General features: G+C 53.0%; 7 protein-coding genes across 7 annotated transcripts; 4 read left to right on the top strand and 3 right to left on the bottom strand.

Annotated features, from left to right (window-relative positions):
- Positions 1-2129: 2129 nt before the first annotated feature.
- PtA15_7A701 (uncharacterized protein) lies at positions 2130-3821 on the bottom strand (the record flags this gene model as incomplete). The annotated part of the gene is made up of 3 exons (XM_053171336.1): positions 2130-2678; positions 2814-3251; positions 3348-3821. 3 exons carry the CDS (start codon positions 3819-3821, stop codon positions 2130-2132), a joined length of 1461 nt encoding a protein of 486 aa, XP_053022527.1.
- A 150-nt stretch (positions 3822-3971) lies between these two features.
- On the top strand, positions 3972-5415 carry PtA15_7A700 (uncharacterized protein; the record flags this gene model as incomplete). The annotated part of the gene is made up of 5 exons (XM_053171335.1): positions 3972-4023; positions 4218-4308; positions 4381-4438; positions 4501-4565; positions 4641-5415. 5 exons carry the CDS (start codon positions 3972-3974, stop codon positions 5413-5415), a joined length of 1041 nt encoding a protein of 346 aa, XP_053022526.1.
- A 143-nt stretch (positions 5416-5558) lies between these two features.
- PtA15_7A699 (uncharacterized protein) lies at positions 5559-5708 on the bottom strand (the record flags this gene model as incomplete). Its single annotated transcript, XM_053171332.1, has 1 exon — positions 5559-5708. One exon carries the CDS (start codon positions 5706-5708, stop codon positions 5559-5561), a length of 150 nt encoding a protein of 49 aa, XP_053022525.1.
- Positions 5709-8927: 3219 nt separating this feature from the next.
- On the top strand, positions 8928-9624 carry PtA15_7A698 (uncharacterized protein; the record flags this gene model as incomplete). The annotated part of the gene is made up of 2 exons (XM_053171331.1): positions 8928-9549; positions 9620-9624. The coding sequence occupies 2 exons, from the start codon at positions 8928-8930 to the stop codon at positions 9622-9624; spliced, it is 627 nt and encodes a 208-aa protein (XP_053022524.1).
- A 119-nt stretch (positions 9625-9743) lies between these two features.
- PtA15_7A697 (uncharacterized protein) lies at positions 9744-12472 on the top strand (the record flags this gene model as incomplete). Its single annotated transcript, XM_053171330.1, has 12 exons — positions 9744-9896; positions 9967-10608; positions 10695-10844; positions 10902-10995; positions 11038-11106; positions 11179-11427; positions 11506-11568; positions 11630-11763; positions 11832-12046; positions 12119-12218; positions 12305-12352; positions 12431-12472. 12 exons carry the CDS (start codon positions 9744-9746, stop codon positions 12470-12472), a joined length of 1959 nt encoding a protein of 652 aa, XP_053022523.1.
- Positions 12473-14404: 1932 nt separating this feature from the next.
- PtA15_7A696 (uncharacterized protein) lies at positions 14405-14958 on the bottom strand (the record flags this gene model as incomplete). The annotated part of the gene is made up of 3 exons (XM_053171329.1): positions 14405-14506; positions 14591-14710; positions 14794-14958. The coding sequence occupies 3 exons, from the start codon at positions 14956-14958 to the stop codon at positions 14405-14407; spliced, it is 387 nt and encodes a 128-aa protein (XP_053022522.1).
- Positions 14959-15213: 255 nt separating this feature from the next.
- On the top strand, positions 15214-17784 carry PtA15_7A695 (uncharacterized protein; the record flags this gene model as incomplete). The annotated part of the gene is made up of 4 exons (XM_053171328.1): positions 15214-15285; positions 15425-15516; positions 15658-15945; positions 17649-17784. The coding sequence occupies 4 exons, from the start codon at positions 15214-15216 to the stop codon at positions 17782-17784; spliced, it is 588 nt and encodes a 195-aa protein (XP_053022521.1).
- Between the last annotated feature and the right edge of the window lie 2970 nt (positions 17785-20754).

The following is a 20754-nucleotide window of genomic DNA, read 5'->3' as shown; positions in this document are numbered from 1 at the left end:
CGACGAGAGCGCGGCAGGCTCGCCGCCCGTTGTCGGGCCACAAGGCGCATGTGAATATACGAGCAGAGACGCGCATCCGGCAGAGATATATATATGTGTGTGTGTGTTATAAGTAGAGCAATCGAGAAGGCGTTGGGCCGCAAGAAAGGGGGGTCAGGAGTCTTCGAGACGGTAGCGCAGCGGCGGCTGGGGGTCGCGGGAGGAGGTGATGGGGGAGAGGGATCTGGAGCGCGGGGCGGAGGCGAAGGAGGAGGCGGAGGTGGGGAGGGTGGTGAGGTGGTGGTGGTGGAGGGGGGTGTAGTCGGGGACGAAGCCGAGGGGCGAGGCGCGGGCGGAGGGCGGGGGGATAGCGGGGTCGGGGAACTTGGGCTCTCCGCCGAGCCCGCCGAGGCCGGGGCACTCGTCCTCCCAGCCCTGGTCGAGGATCAGCCCGAGCTCGTCGGCATGGACGGTCGAGGAGCCCAGGCCGTCGACGCTCGAGCAGCCGTCGTCGACCGGATACAGGCCCACCGGCGGCCGCGCCACCTCCGTCGTCTCGTAGTTCCCAATCGCTAGGCCCCACCGGTCGTCCTCCGACGACACCATCGACACCGTGTCCCCCCCGTACTCACTCCCCCCGCCGCCCGCCGTCGACAGATGGAAGCCTTGCGGCCCAAACGTCCGCTCGAACTCCCGCCGCCGCCGCTCCTCCCGCTTGATCTTCTTCAACCTCGACCTTAAAAAAAAAAAATCCACAAAAAAATTTAGCCCTTTTGTCCAGTCGGCTTCTCTGGAGGCTGCTCACCTCTCCCAGTCTTCCCATCGTCGATGGGGGATCGTGTTCGCGTCAAACGTCGTCTTGGAGCCGGAATCGTGGCCTTGGCTCTTGGCCTCGCCCTGCACTTTGCGCGTCTCGCCCCAGGAGAAGTCGTCGACTGCGGCGGGGAGACGACAAAATCAGCACACGGCGTTGCAATGGAGAGAGAGGGGGTGGGGACTGACAGTGCCAGAAGGCGTAGAGGGGGAGGACGAAGTTCCAGACGGGGAGGGCGATGAGGTAGATGAGCATCCAGAAGACGTAGGAGACCTTGCGGGAGGTGGCGAGGATGAGGACGGCGGGCAGGCCGAGGATGGCGGCGAGGAGGATGAGCGGGATGGCGTCGGAGAAGTTCTTGGGGGGGTGGAGGATGGAGTTGATGACGAGGGAGTAGGTGAGGGTGATGGCGATGGGCAGGACGATGGTGCCGATGAGCTCCATGAAGACGACGAACTGCATGGAGAAGCAGAACGTCCCGCAGAGGTTGGGCACCCGGACGAGCTCCATGAGGTTGTGGATGGTCGAGTTGATCCAGCGACGGCGCTGGGAGACCAGGACGGCGAACTCGTCCGGGACGAGCGTGCGACACTTCGCCTGGGGACAGAACATCATCTTGCGCGCGGGGAAGGTGCGGATCATCAGCGTCGTCAGGAACCGGTCTTCCCCCAGGAGGAGCAGGTTCTTCTGGTGGAGCGTGGTGACGACCGACTGGGAGTATTCGCGGCAGATCTCGGGCTGAGCGAGGATGGGGACCCAGTCGCCGTCGTTGAGTCTGCGCGCCTTGAGCCGGTACATCGAGAAGCAGCCGGGCAGACAGGTGACGCCGCCGAAGACGGACTCGAAGGCTTTTGCGAGGTGGTGGGAGATGTAGTACTCGAAGACCTGGATGGCCGTCACCCAGCTCTGGCGCTTGTTCGTGATCCGCGTCTCGCCACACACCCCCATGATCAGCGGGTCGTGGTGCATGCAGTTCACCAGGTGGGACACCGAGTCCCGCTGCACCGTCGTGTCCGCATCCACCATCAGACACACCTCGAAGAAGTCCGGCGTCACGCCCATCAGCGCCTGCATCTTCCGGAACAGGTCGTAGTCCAAGGGCGACATCCGGTCGTTGTACGTCACCCGGGAGAAGAAATTCATCAGGATCATCTGCGAGTCGCGTTTGCCGCGGTTCCCGGGTTTCTTCTCGCTCCGCCCCTCCTCCGGGGTCCCGCATTTGACAACCACGATCATCGGCGTCCGGCGACCCTCGACCTGAGCTGTGTATATATATATTTCATGTGGGTTAGATTGCACTTTGTTAGGGGGGGGGGGGGGGGGGAGGGATGGTGGTCTACTGACTGTAGTGGCCGGCATAGATCATGGCTTGATTGTGCTCTTTAGCCCCTGCCGCGACGGCGCGGTAGCTCATGGGCATGGGGTCGCCGAAGCGGGGGTCGGGGTCGAGGAAGCCGACGCAGACGTCGGGCGTGGAGGTCTTCTCGCCGTGGCCGGTGATCATGCCGTCGCAGACGACGAAGAGCAGCTTGCGGGCGTCCGAGTAGTCGGCGGCGGCGATGCTGTCGAGCGTCTTCCGGATGCCCTCTGCGCCCTCGGAGTAGCAGGTGACCAAACAGACGCAGAAGAGCTCGGCGCCGATGGCGGCCATGCTGATCAGTCCGTGCGAGTCGAGCGCCTTCTGCTGTTTGGGCTGGTGGTGGGCACGCTGGGCCGAGCTGGGGTCGAGCAGGCCGGCCTTCTCGGAGACCTTGCCCGCAAAGAGCTTGAGGTTGGAGGGCCGGGTGGGCGAGCTGGGGCTGGAGGCGACGGCCCAGGGCGCGGCGCCGTTCTTGTTGGTGATGCTGAGGTTGGCGCCCTCGGGGAGGACGGCGGGGCTGATGACCTTGCGGCGGAGGTTGCGCGGGGGGCGGATGAGCCTGTCAGAGAGGAACCAGGAGAAGAAGATGGCCATGAGGAAGCGGACGAGGACGACGGCGAGGATGACGATGAGGGAGACGTAGAGGAAGAGCTGGGAGACGAAGCAGCCCGGGGTGATCTTGTCGATCGAGCCGGCGCGGAAGCGGGCGAGCAGACAGGGCACGGCGCGCTGGAGGTCGGCGGAGTAGGAGAAGAGCCGGGTGGCGTCCTTGCCCATCGAGGAGAGGTTCGGCTGGAGGATGTGGCGGATGGCGCGGTCGATGGGGTCGGGCTCGATGGGCTTGGGGTTGGCGGCGAGGTAGGGGAGCAGGTTGAGGACGTGGCCGTTGATGACGAAGTAGCCGTCGAGGGCGGCGACCTGTTCCCAGGTGTATCCGACGGGCACGGACTGGTTGAGCAGCTGGAGACGGTCGAGGGTGGGCTGCTCGAGCGGGGGGAGCAGACAGACGGGGGTCTTGGCGAGCGGGTCGAAGCAGAGGCTGGCGCGTGCGAGGGAGTCTGGGAGCAGCTGGCAGGCGGGGTCTGGGGGGAGGTGGGTCTGGTCGAAGAGGGTGGAGATGTCGAGTCCGGGGTGGGCGTGGGCGAGGGCCTGGAAGTTGACTGGGCCTGCGGCGGGGGGGGTGCTGGAGGAGACGTTGAAGGCCCAGCCGCGGATGGCGAGGATGGGCAGGGGTGCGGCGTAGGGGAGCATGAGTGCCTGGGTGTCGGACTGGACGAGCGGGCAGAGGGCGCGGTTCATGCCGACGGTGACGAAGCCGGTGAAGAGGGCGGCGAGGAGGGCGATGGAGCAGAGGGCGAGCTTCTCGCGCCAGGCCTGCTGGGCGGTGGGCTCGGGGATGCCGATGGCCCGGAGGAGGAGGGCGGGGACGGGCAGGCTGACGAGGGCGACGTAGAGCGGCCAGGGGTGGAACCAGCGGCTGGGGGCGGGCTGGCCGGCGGATGCGGAGAAGGGGTGGGCGTGGGGCGTGCTGATGAGCGGTGCGGGGGTGACATGGCGCTCGGGCCTGGTGAGTGTCTTGCCCCGGGTGAGTGTGCGGCCATGGGTGGTGGGAGGGCGGGTGGTGGTGGTGGGGTATTCGCTGGCTGGCGAGAGCAGGCTGGTATTCATCGGGATGGCTGGTGAGTGGGGGAGGGTGGGGGGGAGATGGGGGAGATGGGGTGGTGGGGGTGATTGGTGCTGTGCTGTGCTGTGCTGTGCTGTGCTGTGCTGTGCTCTGTCCCTGGCCCCCTGGCAACCGAGCGAGCAAACTCCCCACGGATGAGCACCACCACTCCAGCCACGATGTCACCCTCCAGAGCGACTGCCGAGCGTCACCAGGTCAGCCCCCCCCTCACTCACTACTCACTCTCCAAGCGAAACGATGTACATACACACTGACAGCCACCCACCCAGCGCATCCTGCTCGAACTGCTCAAGGAGCCCGCCAACCAGGCCAGTCTACCACCACCACCCCCACCACCACAAACCAACACTAACACACACCCCAACAACAGACCTGCGCAGACTGCCTCGCCCGCAACCCGCGCTGGGCCGCATGGAACCTCGGCATCTTCATCTGCCTCCGATGCGCAGCCATCCACCGCAACCTCGGCACGTAAGCCACCCCACCCCACAGCCCACACACACACACACACACACACACAGCACTGACGAGAAGAACCAACAGCCACATCTCCAAGGTCAAGAGCGTCTCCCTCGACAGCTGGACAAAGGAACAGCTCCAGGCAAGCACCCCCCCCGCCCCTCCGAACTCAATCTGCCCCGCCACTCACCCCATCCCCCACAGCCCATGAAGCAGCTCGGAAACCTCAGGGCCAACCAGATCTACAACCCCCACGGCCCCCGCAACCCGTAGGCACACACACACCCCCCCCCCCCCCCCCCTCTCTCTCCCGCCGATCCAGACTGAGCTGACCCCAGCAACAGCCCGCCGACCGACCTCGAACAGCTCGAGAAGTACATCCGGGCCAAGTACCAGGCCAAGCGCTTCATGGCCCCCCAGCCCACCACCACCAGCCGGACCGACAGCCCGCTCTCCAGACCCTCGCCATCAGCAGTCCCCGCGAGCCCAGCCCAGTCCGCGCCCCGTCCCCCCCCGGCCGCTAACGCACCACAGCCTCCTCCGCTCCGCCCATCCACCGCGCCCATCCCCTCCATCGGCCCCCCGCACCCCATCCAGCCCGCGCCCGCCCTCCCAGCACACCCCGCCGGCCGCATCCAGAACAGCACCGCCCCGCACCGCACCGACGGCGTGTGGGCAGACCTGCTCCTGCTCGCCCAGCCGCACCACGCCCCGCCCCTGCGCCCGGCCTGCACCGCCCCCACTCCGCCCGCGCGCCCGCAGCACGCCGCCAGCCTGCAGGCCATCCACGGGGCCCAGGCGGCCATCGCCACACACAACCCCTTCGCCACACACCCCGCCCCGCGACCGGCCCAGCTCATCCACGCCGGCCTGCCGCCCAGCAACCCCTTCTTCACGGCCCACCAGCAGCCCTTCACGGAGCAGCCCTTCACGGCCTACCAGCAGCCCTTCACGGCCCACCAGCAGTACTCCCACCCCGGCGCCCCCGCGCCCAACCGCAACCCCTTCCTGCGCGCCGACGTCCAGACGCTTGGCCCCGACGGCCGCCCGGCCGGCTACACTCCCGCCTCACACCCACCTCATCCTGCGCTCACCCAACACGCCCCCTTCTCCAGCTAGCCTCCAGCCTTTGTACTATACATCCAAATATTTCGTGTTCCCCTGTTGTATTCGCTGTGTCTTTCGCCCCCGGGATCCGCTCTGGACCTATCTAAGCCCCTCTGTATCTGCCCCTGCTCTCCCTTTCCGCTTGTCTATAGTCTTCAGTGTGCGTTGGCGTTGGGGATAGCACTGCGATGATTTGTGTAGCGTTTTTCGGGGCCCGGCGGGGCTTTTCCGGCCGGCTTGGTTGTGTCCGGCGGATGGGTGGGTGATAAGGATTTGTGCAGAGTCTTTGGCGTCGGTCGGCTCATGTCGGGAACTGCAGAAAGATGGGGTATGAGACGTTACATTGACCACTAGATACAAAAGGGGGAAAAGACTGGGAGACCAAGCTGCTATGTCGTGCATAGTCAAGCAAGGTCGTACAGAGTATAGCAAGGGTGTGGAGGGCTGCGGAGTGCAGGGCGGGGATCGATGTCGTGAGACAACCTGTTTGTCGGCGATGTGGCGGGGCTTGGCGGCCTTGGGCATGCGCGTTTCGTTGCTCGCCGGGGAAGACAAGGCTTGCAAGCTTCGATACCGTCTTCGGCGGAGATGGCCGGCACAGGCCTCGCCCCAGAGGTCGCTGGACAGGGCGCGGGAATCATCGTGATCTCTGATGTGGGCATGCGGATCAGTGGCCGGGCTGCCGAGTGGGCGGGTGGAGTCGCAGCTTTCGGGGGACCACGGCAGTTTTGGCTTGGGGCACTTTTGGAATGACAAGCACATGGTTGATGAGGAGTTTCAAAGCAAAAGTTACAGTGAGGATAGGCTAACAATACACGAGTTTTCGACAGGGTTAGTTAAGAAATGAACACTATTGAGACACTATTTTTAAATATTGGATACAAGTCTGCTGAGAGCTTTAGAGATGGAGTAAGACAATCAATGCCTTGAGAGAATCATGGCGACCTGTTTGTCGTCGATGTGGTGTGTCTTGGCGTCCTTGGGCGTGCTCTTCTCGTTGCAAGTGCTCAAGATGCTGTTGACAGCCTTCTGGAGGACGTGGTCCGGGCTATATGTCCAGCAAGATGCACACGGTCAGCAGTCTTGCAGGCTTTCAGGCAGATGGAGGTTGAGGGTGCTTACATGTCTTTTGCGACCACTTTGTCCTTGGAACTGTGGAGTGATAACTGGAGCACGAAAATCGAACTAGTGAGTGGACAGTCTCTCGAGTGTACACGGCAGCATCACGGCGGCACTTACTTGGCAGTTTCCGTTGGAAGCTGAGTGTACGCTCTTCTCGCGCAATGTTTGAGCTGCCCTGTTGGCAAGAAGCATGCAGGAGAACAAGGTCAGATGACAATGATACAGTGAGATAAAGGACAGTCGGCGTACTTCAAACATTGCGATTTGGAGAACACTTCAGAGACGCCTTTGCTGCTGGTGCAGGTAACGCTGTCGGCGGCGGTCCGACGCAAGAGGTGGTCGGCATCGAGGTGGATTGCCCGGCGACTGACGGAATGTGCCGCTTCCTGCTCGGAAGCCTTTGCGAAGAAGCCGCCCATGCCGAGGGCCATGTTCATCGGGAAGAAGGCGCCCCCGAAGCAGGCGCCGCCCATCGACCAGGCCAAACTGTTGATCCATGGAGATCCAAACATGCCCAGTCCCATTCCGCCCAACGAGTAAAAACCGTTGTACATCCCTCCGAATCCTCCAAACCATTTCGCATCCACGTCTTCGTTCTTCGCCCCGCTCACTTCTTCCGCACGAGACGCGGCGACGAGCACAGAGATAAGGGTGATGAGGTAAGCTAAGGAGACCATCTTAAATTGGGACGGAGGGGTTGATTTTGGATTGGAGTGGGTAAGGCTGGAGTTGAGGAGTGGGGCTGGAGTATTGGTGCGGTGGATTGGATGATGGGAGAGATATTGAAGGTCGACAAGGAGCGCTTTATACCTGCTCGAGGCTGCTTTTCTGACGAGGCTTTGATGCACGCCATGGAAGCCAGCACTGCCAAGTGCGCTTCCTTGTTGAAGATAGGCACACCGCTGGCACCCGGAGTAACTTGGATCTCGCGGGCATTTTCTACAGCAAAGCTGGGTGTGAGAAACGGCAGCCCAGTCCGTACTCAGTCCGTAAGACGGAAGATCCCATGACAAGCTGCCGACTCTCACGATCGTGTTCTCTTCGTTGCTTCCGCCGACGGAAGCCCAACGGTGAAAAATACCCATCACCCACAACGTGAGGAGTGCAATTGGTCGCCCGCGGAAGTCGCCGGGCAAGACAAAGCTTGGAAGCTTGAATAACATCTTTGGCATAGACATCCTGCACAAGTCTTATCCTCACTCCGCTGGAATAATGATCATGATCTTACGTGGGCTTGTGAATGGGCAGAAGGAGGTGCCGGTTGTACAAGACGCCGGTTCTTGAGGTGTCGCCGGCGGAGTCCCTTTTGCAAGTCCGACCGGCACCATTGGAGGCTCACCGGTCTGTCCATACTTGGCGTCTTCTTTTGACTCAGCAGTGATCTGTTGATCCTGGCTTCTGCGTCAGCCCGAGCATTGCTCAAACGGGCTTTTCACGCCTGGCGATCTTCATGAGAGTCCCGGCTCCCTGCCGGTGCCGGGCAGCCGTCGGCACATCCCTCCCTGTTCCGTCCTGCGCTCCCTGTCCACGATGACATGAACACCTCCGCGCGTTGCAAGAGATTTCATCCCAGCATGAAGCACTCGAGTCCTGCGCGAGAGACAGAGGAAGTCTGCCAGCTCATCGTATGGGCAGAACTTCACCGTCATGCCACGACTGGGGCTGGCCCGCGCCGGCGGCTGCTCAGATCACCTCCATCCTCATTTTTTTTGTGGGAGCTGTCCTGCTAATCATTGCTCGTACCTTTTTTCGTCTGTCCTGTGGCGGTTGAATTCTTCTATCTATATGCACTGTGGCCGTTGGAGCCCGGTTCATTTGGGCTGGCTTCATAAGACACCGGCGAAATCGTTCTTTGTGATCATCGTCCCCGTGAAACCGCTTTCAGTCATCCATCCCATCTATTCTCACTCCATCCCGACACTCATCTTTTCCGCCTGGTCGATCCGGTTGCCACACTCCCCCTCCCTCCCCCTCCCTTTCCGCCCTCAGCACTCCCCGGCTTTTGGAAAAACCCTGTTTCCTTCATCCATCCCGATCCAACCGTGCTCAGTTCTATCGTTCCCTTCGACTCACCCTCCTCCTATCTCCTTGTCATACATCCTTGCTATCCCGAATCAGTTCATCCCCCAGTGCCCTTTCCAAGCTTCGTTCATCTGGACTCGCTTGCCCACATCAACGTTACCCCCTCTTTGCTTTCTTATTCCCCTTTTCTTTATTAAAAATCGCACGAAATAGCCCGCCTGTTGTTCTGTCTTGACCGCTTTAGCTCGCATCCTATCAGTATCACCCCCTTCATATCCTTATCAGTCGAGAGTCTCCCTCCGAAAACCGGTAATAGTAGTGTTATTGAGTGTTATTGTTGGCACTAGCATCATCCTGCTCTTGCGCCACTTTGCGCTTTGATGTCAATCACCAACCTGCTACTCAACAAATTCCCAGATTCTTCCGTCAGTTCCACTCCGATCTCCTCGATGACCGCCCAGAATAAAGACCAGAACCAGCTCTCAAATCTTTACAATCAGTCAATGGCCCCCGGAAAACCTCTGTTTACTGAGCGAGGACTCTCTGTCCTCACCGGCAGCCGGGCGTCCCCCGACGCTGCCATGCCCTCGGCGATCTCTGAACCGGTCCGCTCAGTTGGCGCCATCGGCAGCTCTCGCCCCGGTCCAAGGCTCCCCGATCACGGCCAGACTCACTTCGGTCACATCTCGAATAGTGGGTTGAAGAACCCGATATGGCCGGAAGCGGACGGCACCGCCGGCCGCGTCCCCTCTTCAAATCCACGCGAGCTTATCCCAGTGCGAGAGGAACCCACTGCTGCGACCGGCGGCACCATCAGCTCGGGTGGGTATACACTCAGCTCAAGCATGTGGGCAGCTCCGCCATCCAATGGAGCCACTCATCCTAGCCATCCAGACAAGCGCAATAACCACAGCAACTTCAGGCCCGTTCCTCCACTCAAGGAGCCCGACACGACTCCGAACCCCCCGCACCAGCAACCTGAGCCTGTCGCTTCCCTCGACCGTCCGACTAATTCACCACCAAATCAAATATCCACTGCCCCACACCCCTCAGCTGACCTCGCTCTCTCAAGGATAGATGGCAATGCTATTCTGGGTTCTCCGGCTCTGAGCTTCACTCAAACCTCGTCCGCACCCTCCACGGGTCGCTCGTTCCTAGCTCCTGATGGCGGCATGTCTCATCCGCCTAGAAACCGGATGTTCAACGGTTATTCGGTTTCACCTGATGAAAATAGCTCCTACAGTCACCCGCTCAAGAAGTTCGACGCACGTTATCACTCCGCGCACGCTTTTGCTTTTGAAAATCCTTCCAACGAACCTACGTGGTCACTACCCATGTCGTTCGGTGAAGTAAGTATTCCTTTCTTGAAGATTCTGCTTGCGTCCGCCGCTGACCGTTCCGCTTCTTTGGAACCTGCAGGAAGCTTTCTACTCAAAGTCGAACGTCACCAAGTCAAAAAACCTTAGTGCTGATTCGGGTCTACGCCCCAAGTCGCCGGGTGTTTGGAGGCCGCTTGATGCGCCACTTCCTAATTTATCCAATTGTTCACCTCCCGCCAATCAGCCCCGCCCATCATTAGCCTCCCCATTGACCGTCCAGCCTAATACTAATGAGCTTGTGAACCAGCTCTTGCTGAGAATTGAGCAACTCGAACGTAAGACTGTTAAACAAGACCAAGAGATCCACCAGCTCAAGGCTAACATTAGTCTGGTCGGTGCGCAATCCCAACGAGAGCATCAAGCCAATGTGAAGTTGGTCAACAATGTTCCGACTGGCAACAACTTCCAAGCTAATCTCCAGGCCGGCAATGCGTTCCCAAGTCCCCTTCACAACCGATTAGTCCCATTAGTCAATCCCGCCAATTTGAATAATCCAAATGTTACTCCCGCTTTAAATGTAGAGGCCAACCCCACCAATGGTCTTCCGATCTCACAAAACAATCCGCCTCCCCTTGCACCTCGCCAACCAGATGAAACATCTTGTCCCATTGCTCCAGGCATCAGTCCCGTTGTTGTTTCTGGCTTTCCCCCGAGGCAATTTGGACCGCTAGATTACTCTACGGTAGGTGTCCGGTGCCGAGTTTCCATCCAAGTATCATGATCGTCCGTTTGGTACTGATTGATGGTTTGCTTCTGAACCTACGACAGTTACGCATCAACTCGATTGGCACCGGAGCGTCGATGGTTCCACAATCGTTACAAAATGCTATCCCAACCCACGTCGCGCCACCCTCGAATGGTCCAGGAATAGTTAACTATAGAGCGCTCTTAGCAGGTGATACTGATTGCGATTATGAGGTAAGGCAAATCTCCAGCGCAAAATCGCCCGCACTCAAGACTGACCTAGTGCTTTAGTATTTCATCCGAAGAATCACCAAGCATAACGACCAGCAGGCCAGCATATTTATGCAACAAAAGCTCAAACAATCAGCTTTGACTCAATCAGCAGGTATCGAGAAAAATCTCACCGATCACGTGACTCGCCACACAGAAAAACCTCGTCAGGAGATCACGAGATTGGTAATTGATTACAGTCTTGAGCTAATGACCAACCGCTTTGGTGAGAACACGTCCTTTTCCATGTCAGGCCACCCAGGGGCACCGTAACTAATTCCTTAATTCGATGCTTTAGGTAACTTCCTAGTCTCGCGGGCTATTGAACACGCGACATCCGGAGAGCGACTGGAGCTTGCCGAACGAATTTGTGGCCAAATTGTGACGCTGGCTCAGGATACCTTTGCGACTCACTGCCTGCAAAAAATGATCGACGTCGACGAAGAAGGAGAAAACCATGTTCGACGAATGGTCTCGCAAGAACTCCTGAAGAAAAAAGAAACTGTGACGCACAAGAGTGCTGGACATGTCTGGGCTCGACTTCTCAGTGTTGGCGGAGGATCCAGCAGCACCATATCTTTAAGCACCGGTAATGGGAAGGCCACGGGTCTGAATCAATACGGAGATGGTGCGGGGAAATCTGGGGGCTTAGAACGCAGCCTCAACGAGCTTTTAAAAGGCGAATGGGGTGAGTCTGAACACATACTATTCTCATGTTGATCAAGGCTTGCTAACCGGTGACTTTACAGCTGCCACCGCGAAAGATGAAGTGGGGTCGTTGATCGTACAAAGTGTCTTGGAGAACTGGAACGAAACTGCCAAGGCAGATGTGGTGGAAGAGCTTTTATCAGATATTTATTCTTGTGCCGTTCAACAGTGGGGGGTAAGTCAGGAGTACCCCTTGAGTCTTTGGGATCGTCCACTGATCATATGATTTTCACGTCTCCGCAGAACTTTGTTATCCTTCATCTGATAGAGCATTCTACGGGTGCCATTCAGAAAAAATTATTCGAAAGATTGACCGAGACTCAATTGGCCTGCGAGCTGTCCATAGACAATTTTGGGGCGAAAGCAATCGAAAAGGTTCTCAAAGTTTCAGGAATGGAAAGCAGAATAGTCGAAGATTACGTCAAGTCGATATGCGAGTACGGACACGGCAGACCAGCGTCAGTAAATCTCATTCTCTTCTGTCGACATATTAATCGCGCTGAACACCCCTTTGAATCGATGATTGCCAGCCTCATCGACATTGCATGCCACCAAGCCGGGGCGCAAGTTTTGACGCTTCTATTCACATCTGCTCCGAATTCTATCAGGGATTTGATGATTCAAACTGTGGTGAGGTCCAAAATTGCACGATTCATACTTGGCAAATCCAATAGGCTGATTTCAGTTACGCTCTTCCCACTGTGTACGTTATACAGAGACGAAATGGCGTGACTATGAAATCCTCAAAAGCCGGAAGTAAAATCGTGAGTGTTCCGAATTCTTTCCAGCCAGCAATGAAAATTCAAACTGATCGATTGGCTCCGATGTCAAAATATGGACAGTGGTTTCTGGTCGAGAGGACTAGAGCTTGGGTTGGGCACTAAACGCCTGAGAGATTCAACATCAAGAACTGTTGGCGAGCTATTACCAAAGACACTGCACCCGAACACAAATATAGTCAACTGACTCAACACACTGGTTAGGGGGAATAAAACCAGTCTGATCAAATCATATTTAGTTGCTAAATTATTATTATATACTATATAGAAAAGATGATTAGTTTTACTCTTTTTATTGCCGTGATAACTCCGATTGATTATATAAAGTATGCTTTATTTTTTTATGTTTTTTCGTGCATACATAAGTAAACTTGGGATGAGCAGTAGACCATCTCGTAAAACATAGTTTCAGAACTTACCTTGAAATATCAGTTGTCCACAAGACAGTTTGAAATTTATTATGTGGCTAATGAGAACAATTCATATATCTTCATTCTTTTTCTTGTATTACATGGGTCCTTCATGGGTACCACCTTTGGATAAGCATGAAACCTGATGCCCCTGGCTCTGAGGTTTCTTTATCAAAGGTGATGATAAATCATTCACATGTAGTAGCCCTATGCATGTTGCAATTGATTAGGTCATGTAGCTTGATATTTATGAGATACTTACCTTGAGGAGTCCAATCAAGACAATTCTGGCAAGAAAAAGCTTGAAGTTACCTCAAAAATTATGGCTGTTAAGTAGCTAAGGAGTACATGTGGGCTTGAGTAGGGCAGTTGAGGTGTTGTGGGTGTACAAACTCCAAACCTGGAGTACAAAATGTGGGAGCAATGAACATCAAGTGTTTTTCCCTTCCAAATCTCTAGTAGGGAATGAGGTGTAAATCACAAAATAAAAGGTCAAAAGTAAGGTTGGCACCCAAAAAGTACCATCCGGTGTGACCCCATGTCACGTGTGCAGATGGCTGGGTCAAGGCGCAAGGCTCAAGTGCCCCCTGGGTATGTTTCTGGGATTCATTTCATTTTCTTGTGTACACTTCTATTTCTGGGGTTTTTGAGTATTTCTGCGATAAATATAAATAACTTTCTTTATTGGCGTGTCCTACAGCATGGGCGGAGCGGAGCCTACCTGAACTTGACTCCCGGTACTTGGGAGGAGGAGCGAATCGGGCTGTTTCTTACCGGTGTCACATTTTTTCTTTCCACAAATAATACTACATGTTTAAGTAGAACTCATGGAACAAGTTGATATATTCTAGTGCCATCCTATCAAAAGCAATATGCGTCTCCAATAAAAAAAAGAATCCTCCAATTTCATTCTTAGGAAGTCTTTGGTCCACTCCAACAAATTACAAGGTCGAGGCACAGCTATTGCCACTAGCTCCAGCAATTACGGAGCACTTGGGCTTATACCGTGTGGCAGTATGGCCTATGACACGGAAATTAGATCTCTCTCACACATCTTGCCAGAGATGTTAAGTGTCTTCGCCAATAGTCCATCAATCAAGTAGTTAATGGGGTGTAAGGATTTTGTAATCAACTCCTGGACATCACATCCCTCCAAAAAGCATGTTTTGTTGCCTCAATCAGAAGAAGTTGAAGGTCCGGGAAGTTTGCAAACAGAATATGTATGAAAATTGGATAATCAAATCCGTCTGCAAGCTTCAACTTGACCCGCACGAAGCGCTTCGAAACAGCCCTTTGATTTTGGTATTTATTAATTCAAAAATATTGCTTTACTTCGTAAATCACTAAAACTCTGTTATTGTGGCTTCAACAGGCAGGACGGAGTAGCCATAGACGACTTGTTGAACAAGTTAAGTCAAAGGCTCAGAGTTCTTGTACCACCGTGACATGTTAACGAGGTTTACAGTCGATCCGTCTTATGGAATGAGAGAGTTCCTTTGAACAAATTTGAATTGCTTAGTTAGAACAAAGGTACCTGCCCGATGGCAACGACGGTGTACTCTTGTATGTTAGTAGCTAATAGTTACGCATGATCTCGTAGATGGTACATTCAGGTACGCCTTGAAGTCTAATGGCCGCTACCGGTCGGAGCTTTCGCAGTATCCCAAGCCATTCGCTCTTGGTTTTCTTGCTCTATTTCCTTTACGAGAGGGGTCAAGTATCTCACATCCTACAAATCCCAGAGAGAATGGAAAAAAGAGTCAGGTTACAATTCTGTCGGAGGTTGAAGAACAGATGAGATAGATGGCGTTACGTTTTCGGGCTTGGTCCAGTCTTCCTTAGGGAGTTCTTTATGGAGGACAGATAGTTGGGAGGCTACACGAAGGCGGTAAGAGCGATCGTATTGTTCACGTTCAGTGAGACGAGAGATAGCCTATAAGGATCACAAGACAGGGTGAGTCTTCAGGATGGCGGAAATGCGTGTATGAATCCTAGAGTGAAGGAGGGGGGGCTGACCTTTTGCATAGTTTGGTTCTCTTCCATGATCAGGTCGTCGTATCTCAAGCCGAACTTCCTGTACCCGGCAAGATTGGCGTACCATGTGGCAATAGGCTTGAGGAATCGGTAGAGGGGCTTGTTGGCTCTGATCTGCTGGACGAAGGAGGTTCCGAGGGCTGACATCTTGTGGAGTGCTGTTTGTATTCGGTTGGTGTTGTTGCGTAGAACGGTGGTCAAAGCAGCGCCGAATTTGGCTCACATGTCCCGATCCCCTACGAGAGGTCGGGATGATACCCGATCCCCAAAGGCAGACCGGGGGGGCTGGCTGAACTGGCGGGATCGGGTGACCCGAACCAGCCAGTCGGGGCGCGAGGGGTCAGACTCAAGGACCAACCCATCGAAAACTCCGAAGTTCCAACAAAATCGATAACTACCCTCATGGATCAGGTTCACGCTCCTATGGACTCCGCCGACGGGGCCGCCTTGGTCGACCCGGAAAAAGTGACAATCGTACGCCCATCATCTCACTCCTTTCTTCCTCTTGCTTTGAACAACATAGAAGAAAGAAAAAATCATGATTTTCCTCACTTGCAACTAGACTCATACTATTTCTTGTCTCATTTCATCTTCATCTTATTACAAATCCAAGTTACCTGGTGATAAATACGACGCCATGACTTTTTCTCTGAAGGAGGAGGACCACACTCTTGGCAACTCATTGCGATACATAATCATGAAGAAGTGAGTAAGTTAATTTTTCAAAGGAGTGTTGAATTGGCAGCGGAGGGATGAATGGGAGAGAGTAGGACGAGTGACAGGATAGAGACAAAGATAATAAAAAATAGATGGCTGATTTTTTAACCCCGAAATGAATCTCCGTAGTCCTGATGTCGAATTCTGTGGCTATTCGCTCCCGCACCCATCCGAGCCCAAACTGCACCTACGAATCCAGATGTACGACAACAAGTCCGCCGCAGCAGCATTAGCAAAAGGGCTCGACGACCTCGAACAACTCATCCTAGTCCTCTCCGAACGCTATCGTGCCGAACTCGAACGGGGCAAGTTCGAGCGCTTCGAAGAACCGACTGTTGATGAGCGTCTCGACGATATCAAACGGCGGAAATACCCTCACCTCTTGGTCGACCCTTCTGGCGATGTCTCCATGAATTCGTGACTGCCGTGCCCTAACCCTCTTCTCTGTAACCTCACGCTCGCAAAATGCAACGCTAAAATGGTTGATTCAATACAACCCTACACATGCATTTTTGGTCTCTACAGAAATAGTAGAATCAAAAGATATAAACTGCAAGTGTGTAAGCCCAAAACTCAAAAACGTGGATTTTCCGCCCCTCCGAGGTTTGGAACACACCACTGACCAGGTGTGGCATATTATGGCCTTCCGGGTATGGATTACACACATTTCCAGTCTTCATTATGCACTTCTGCAGCATGTAAAAAATCACGGAACTCAGACACACAAGAGCACACAAGAACACAAACAGGTCATAATCTGATTCTGAGGCGTTGAAATGGTTCCAAGCTCGCTCCAGTCATTCGACGGCAAATGAGCGACGCTGCGGGCACGGCCGCGAACTTAACCCAAGTCCCTCGCTGCTGCGGGCGTCTGGTCTTGCGAAGCAAGCCTCCGATAGCCCTCGGCAGGAGGGACTTGCGCGCTATCACCCCCTTTTGCAGAGCCTAGAAACTCCATTTGGCTGGGTGGTTTTTTCAAACCATCACAGTTCCTTGCCCTCAATACTTAAAACCTTAAAAATTTGCTTGGCGCAGAGCCTTGCTTCTTGCCTGTCATCTGATACAATCTTAGTTATTTTACACAACTCCTTTGAATAGAAATAAATTTTCAAAGTTGACCAAACCTTGGAATTTACTGAAGTCGAGTCACAGAAGAGATCTGCGCTCAATGCTTTTTTTTTTTGACTTACAGTCAAGCCTCTGAGCCCTTGATTGCCGCACAGACCCGCCATCAAGACCGTATAACCCTCTGGATGACCGGTCAAGACCGGTCATTGAGAGAGATACATACAACGCCCTGGATGACCGGTACGGACCGGTCATCAAAGGGATATGTAAAACCTCTTGATGACCGGTCTGTGCCGGTCATCAAGGGGAATCAACACTCAATGGCTAGTGCAGACTGGCCATCAAGAGTATACAAACCTCTTGATGACCGGTCTGTGCCGGCCATCGAGGGGACTTGACACTCCAGATGACCGGTATTGACTGTTCATCGAGGGGACTTGTATTACTTTGAGGGTCCGTGCTCTTGTGTCATAATGAATCTCTACAATTCTGGCTTACAGAGTCAGTAGCACTATTGCATATATTTTATATTGTATAATTTTTCAGGATTGCCATGAGTCCGTAAATAGAGAACAAAAAATACAAGCCTCAGCGCTTGCATGTTGGGCTGGTCTGGAGCAAAAAAAAATACAAGTTCTTGCGGAATGACAGAGATACACAAGGAAAAGTGAAAACAGGGGTGAAAATCCCATTCTCCGTGCGCCAGGATGGGGAGGTACGGTATAAGTCCCTCCTGCCAAGGGCTGTAGGAGGCTTGCTTTGCGAGTCACACGCCTGCAGCAGCAAGGGAATTTGTTAAGTTTGGCACAGCCGCCCAAGTGCCAAAATTTGTGGCGCGGGGTGACAATGAGTGACATCCCAGGCTCACGTGAGGTTCACCTGGGATACATACATGTCACCCGTCCACAGCATCCTTTATAATCCTTTCCGTGCTGTTTGTCTTTTTCCTTTGCAACAGGTTTGGCAAAAGCAAGGTTTCTTTCGCTTCATCAGGAAAAAATATCAGGAGGACATATGGGTAGGGCAGACTTGCCAACATTCATGGCTTGTAGGAAGTTACATAAGAAAAATCAGGGTGCTTCAATCACTGGCGGGATATGCCAATGGCACAAGCTTTCCAGAAAAGCTGCCTGGCACAAAGTTGTTCAACAGATCCTGGCCGCTGTCGTGCCCATGAGCCAGGCCTAAGCCAGGCACATGCCCTCCGGCGCTTAGCTCAACACAACCAGTTCCTTGCTCCTGCCACTCGCAGCCTCAGCAGTCACTCCGCCAACACACCGTGGGCTCAAATACCAGTGTTTCTGCCCAACACAGCAGTTATATCATCACATCCAATCCGGTGTGGAACTCCTAAAAGATCAGGAAAGAGCTGTGAGGGGAAATAGTCAACTACACTACTAATAATGTAGAAGAGGCTACAGGTGCTGGTGAGGCTGCCCTCTTGACTAATGCTGATGGAGAGAGGGTTACACTAAGAAAAAGAAAAGGGTGTGGCTGATGATTCTCTTTGACTTAGATGGCTTTAACACTTTATGAGTTTGAGGTGTATCAATCCTCCTGAGTGAGAGAGGAGAAGTGAGAAGGGGAAAAGCAGAAGCTCTTGGGGAGTCACTCTGAGATGTGTAATGAGATATATGCTGGGGGATATATTTCTGAGGGGTGAAATGTTATCTAAGTGAGGTGTGTAAAGGTGCTACAGATAGTATGGGGGGAGAGGTGCATACAAAGTGTAGTGGGTGAAAGTGGATATAAGGGTGATGTTTAAAAGGTGCTACAGAGGGGATGTAGTAGAAAGTGCATGATGGGTATACAACATCTAGAGGGGTGTTTATATATGTGAGAAGTACTACAGGGGGGTGATACATGATGAGCACATAGTAACAATATCCGAAGATGAGCAGTAAAGATGAAGGTACAATGACCAAGGAGTGTACATGAAAGGTAATTATGTAGAAGATGAAATAATGATGAACAGAAGTAAGAATCTACATAATGAAGATGAGCATTTGATAATAACTACAAGAGCTATGAAGGAATGTACTGCTGATTCATATGAAGGGGAAAATGAGTAACAAAGTTGTGTAAGATCTGCAGTCCTATGTAGCTATGATAATAATGAATGATGTGTGTAATAATGCTAAGGATATGTATGAAGAAAATACCTGCCAAAACTATACATGCCAATAACTGCTGATCCATTTGGAAATCCTAGGTGAAATGAGAGGGTGACTAGGGGTAAAATGGGGTTTAGAATCTGAATATGAAGTAATAATGAGGTATTTATGAAGGTTTTAGGTGATATGAGGGTGATAGTATGAACAGGAACAGGGTTACCACACCGGGCAGTTGGAATATCCTCCAGCCCAGCAACACTAGCCTCAATGGCCTACCGCACCCACCCCCCGGAAACAAAAATCACCACAATACGGATGTCCCAGCAAGGCCTCTCCATCCAGGGAATCCAGCAATCACTGGGTGCTCAGTCCTCACCCCAATTGTTCCGCCAATGGAAGCGCCTCTTTGAAGAAACTCGCTGCGTCATCAAGGATCCAATTGAATACAAGAGACGTGGTCGCCCTGCGGGACTCACCCAAGACGAGTGCGCTTTCATGATCAAGCTTGTTTGTACTGAGCCCGGCCTCTTCCTGGACGAAATCCAAGAGAAATTGTATGAGTCTTCTGGAACCCTCCTCAGTACCTCAAGCATTCACTGAGCCCTTGTCGCAACAGTGGGTTGCTACTTTACTCTACCATGACCGGGGCTGTAGAGTAAAGTAGCAAACTGCACCTAACATTTTTACAGTTATTGTTAACCCTAGCGCGCGGATAGACGTGTCACAGTTATCATAACTGAACCGTTTTTTGCACAGCTGTTACTAGTAAAGCAACGTGTTATTGAGAAAAGTATCATGTTATCAAGCAATTAAGGGCCAAATTAGCCCTTATCAAGCAGAGAAATACTTTATTAAGCAATGAAAGGCCAAATCAGCCCTGAAATGGCCTTTTATTGCTCAATATATTGATAAATATCTGCTGCTCTGCGCATAGATATTGTAGTGGCCTTGAAAAAAAAAAACACCCACCCAGTGCAATATTGATATTGCACCACATTTCCCCATGGCTACCGGTCTGATTAGCGTAGAGGGACCAAAAATCACTACAATAACATTACAATATCAATAACCGTAAAGTAGCGACCCACTGTTGCTTGTGGAGAAGCTTTTGATCACGTTAAACAAACCAGAAACAAAGAATATTTGCAAGTCACTCACAGTGAAGTATGGGTACATTGAACGCATGGATTTCTTCCCTGCAGATTTCTTGGTATTCACCGGTAATCCCTCATTGATTCCAAGCCCTTAATCATTCCTTTCTCATCAGTATTGGCTGACAATTCCTCCCTTGGTGTGTTGTTCAGATGAATGCTCTTTTGTTGAAAAGGATCTTCTCCAATCTTTTGCAAGGTCCAAAAAAGGGACCCCCTCAGCAAGGTTTCTCGTTGTGGTAAACAAAAGTGGTCACTGCGTAGAATTTGCAGGACTCCACCGCTCCAAGATGATTCCCAGGTAAAGTTGGGTGATCTGGAGAAACTCCGCTCCACAGCTCCGCCGTGTTGTAGGGCTCTGAGTGGGATAAATAAAGTAAAGCACATAAAAATAATCAAGCTCTGCAGAAGTAAACTGTAAAATAAAGCTCCACTGCATAAATAAGATAAATCTGCAAAACCACAAGAAAACAGCCGTAAACACTGCCAGCATATTTGGCTGGGATGAAGTAATCCCAGTTTAACTGGGATGCACTTAACCAATTTTAAATGGCTTGAACTCATCCAAGGAAATATCAACCCAAGGGGGGTACCTTGGATTTATATTTCATCAGTTGAGATCAACCAAGTTTAAATTGGTTGATTTCATCCCAGTTTAACTGGGATAACCTCAACCCAGCCAATTATGCTGGCAGTGAAAGCAAGCACAACTGTAACACATACAGCAAGTCCGCAACGTACGCAAAGTAAAAGAAGCACAACAATCCTACAAAGTAAAGTAAAACTGTAAAAAGAGATTCTGTGGGGAGTATGATGCAATATCCTCCCTCCCCCATTGTGTTTTTATAGAGAAAAGGAAGAGAACTAAAAGATATCCTCAGCCCGCCTCCCAC

The sequence above is a fragment of the Puccinia triticina genome, chromosome 7A (assembly GCF_026914185.1).
Source record: "Puccinia triticina chromosome 7A, complete sequence".
Lineage (NCBI taxonomy): Eukaryota > Fungi > Basidiomycota > Pucciniomycetes > Pucciniales > Pucciniaceae > Puccinia > Puccinia triticina.
The sequence above is the reverse complement of the archived record's forward strand: the minus strand, read 5'-3'. Positions and strand labels throughout refer to the sequence as shown.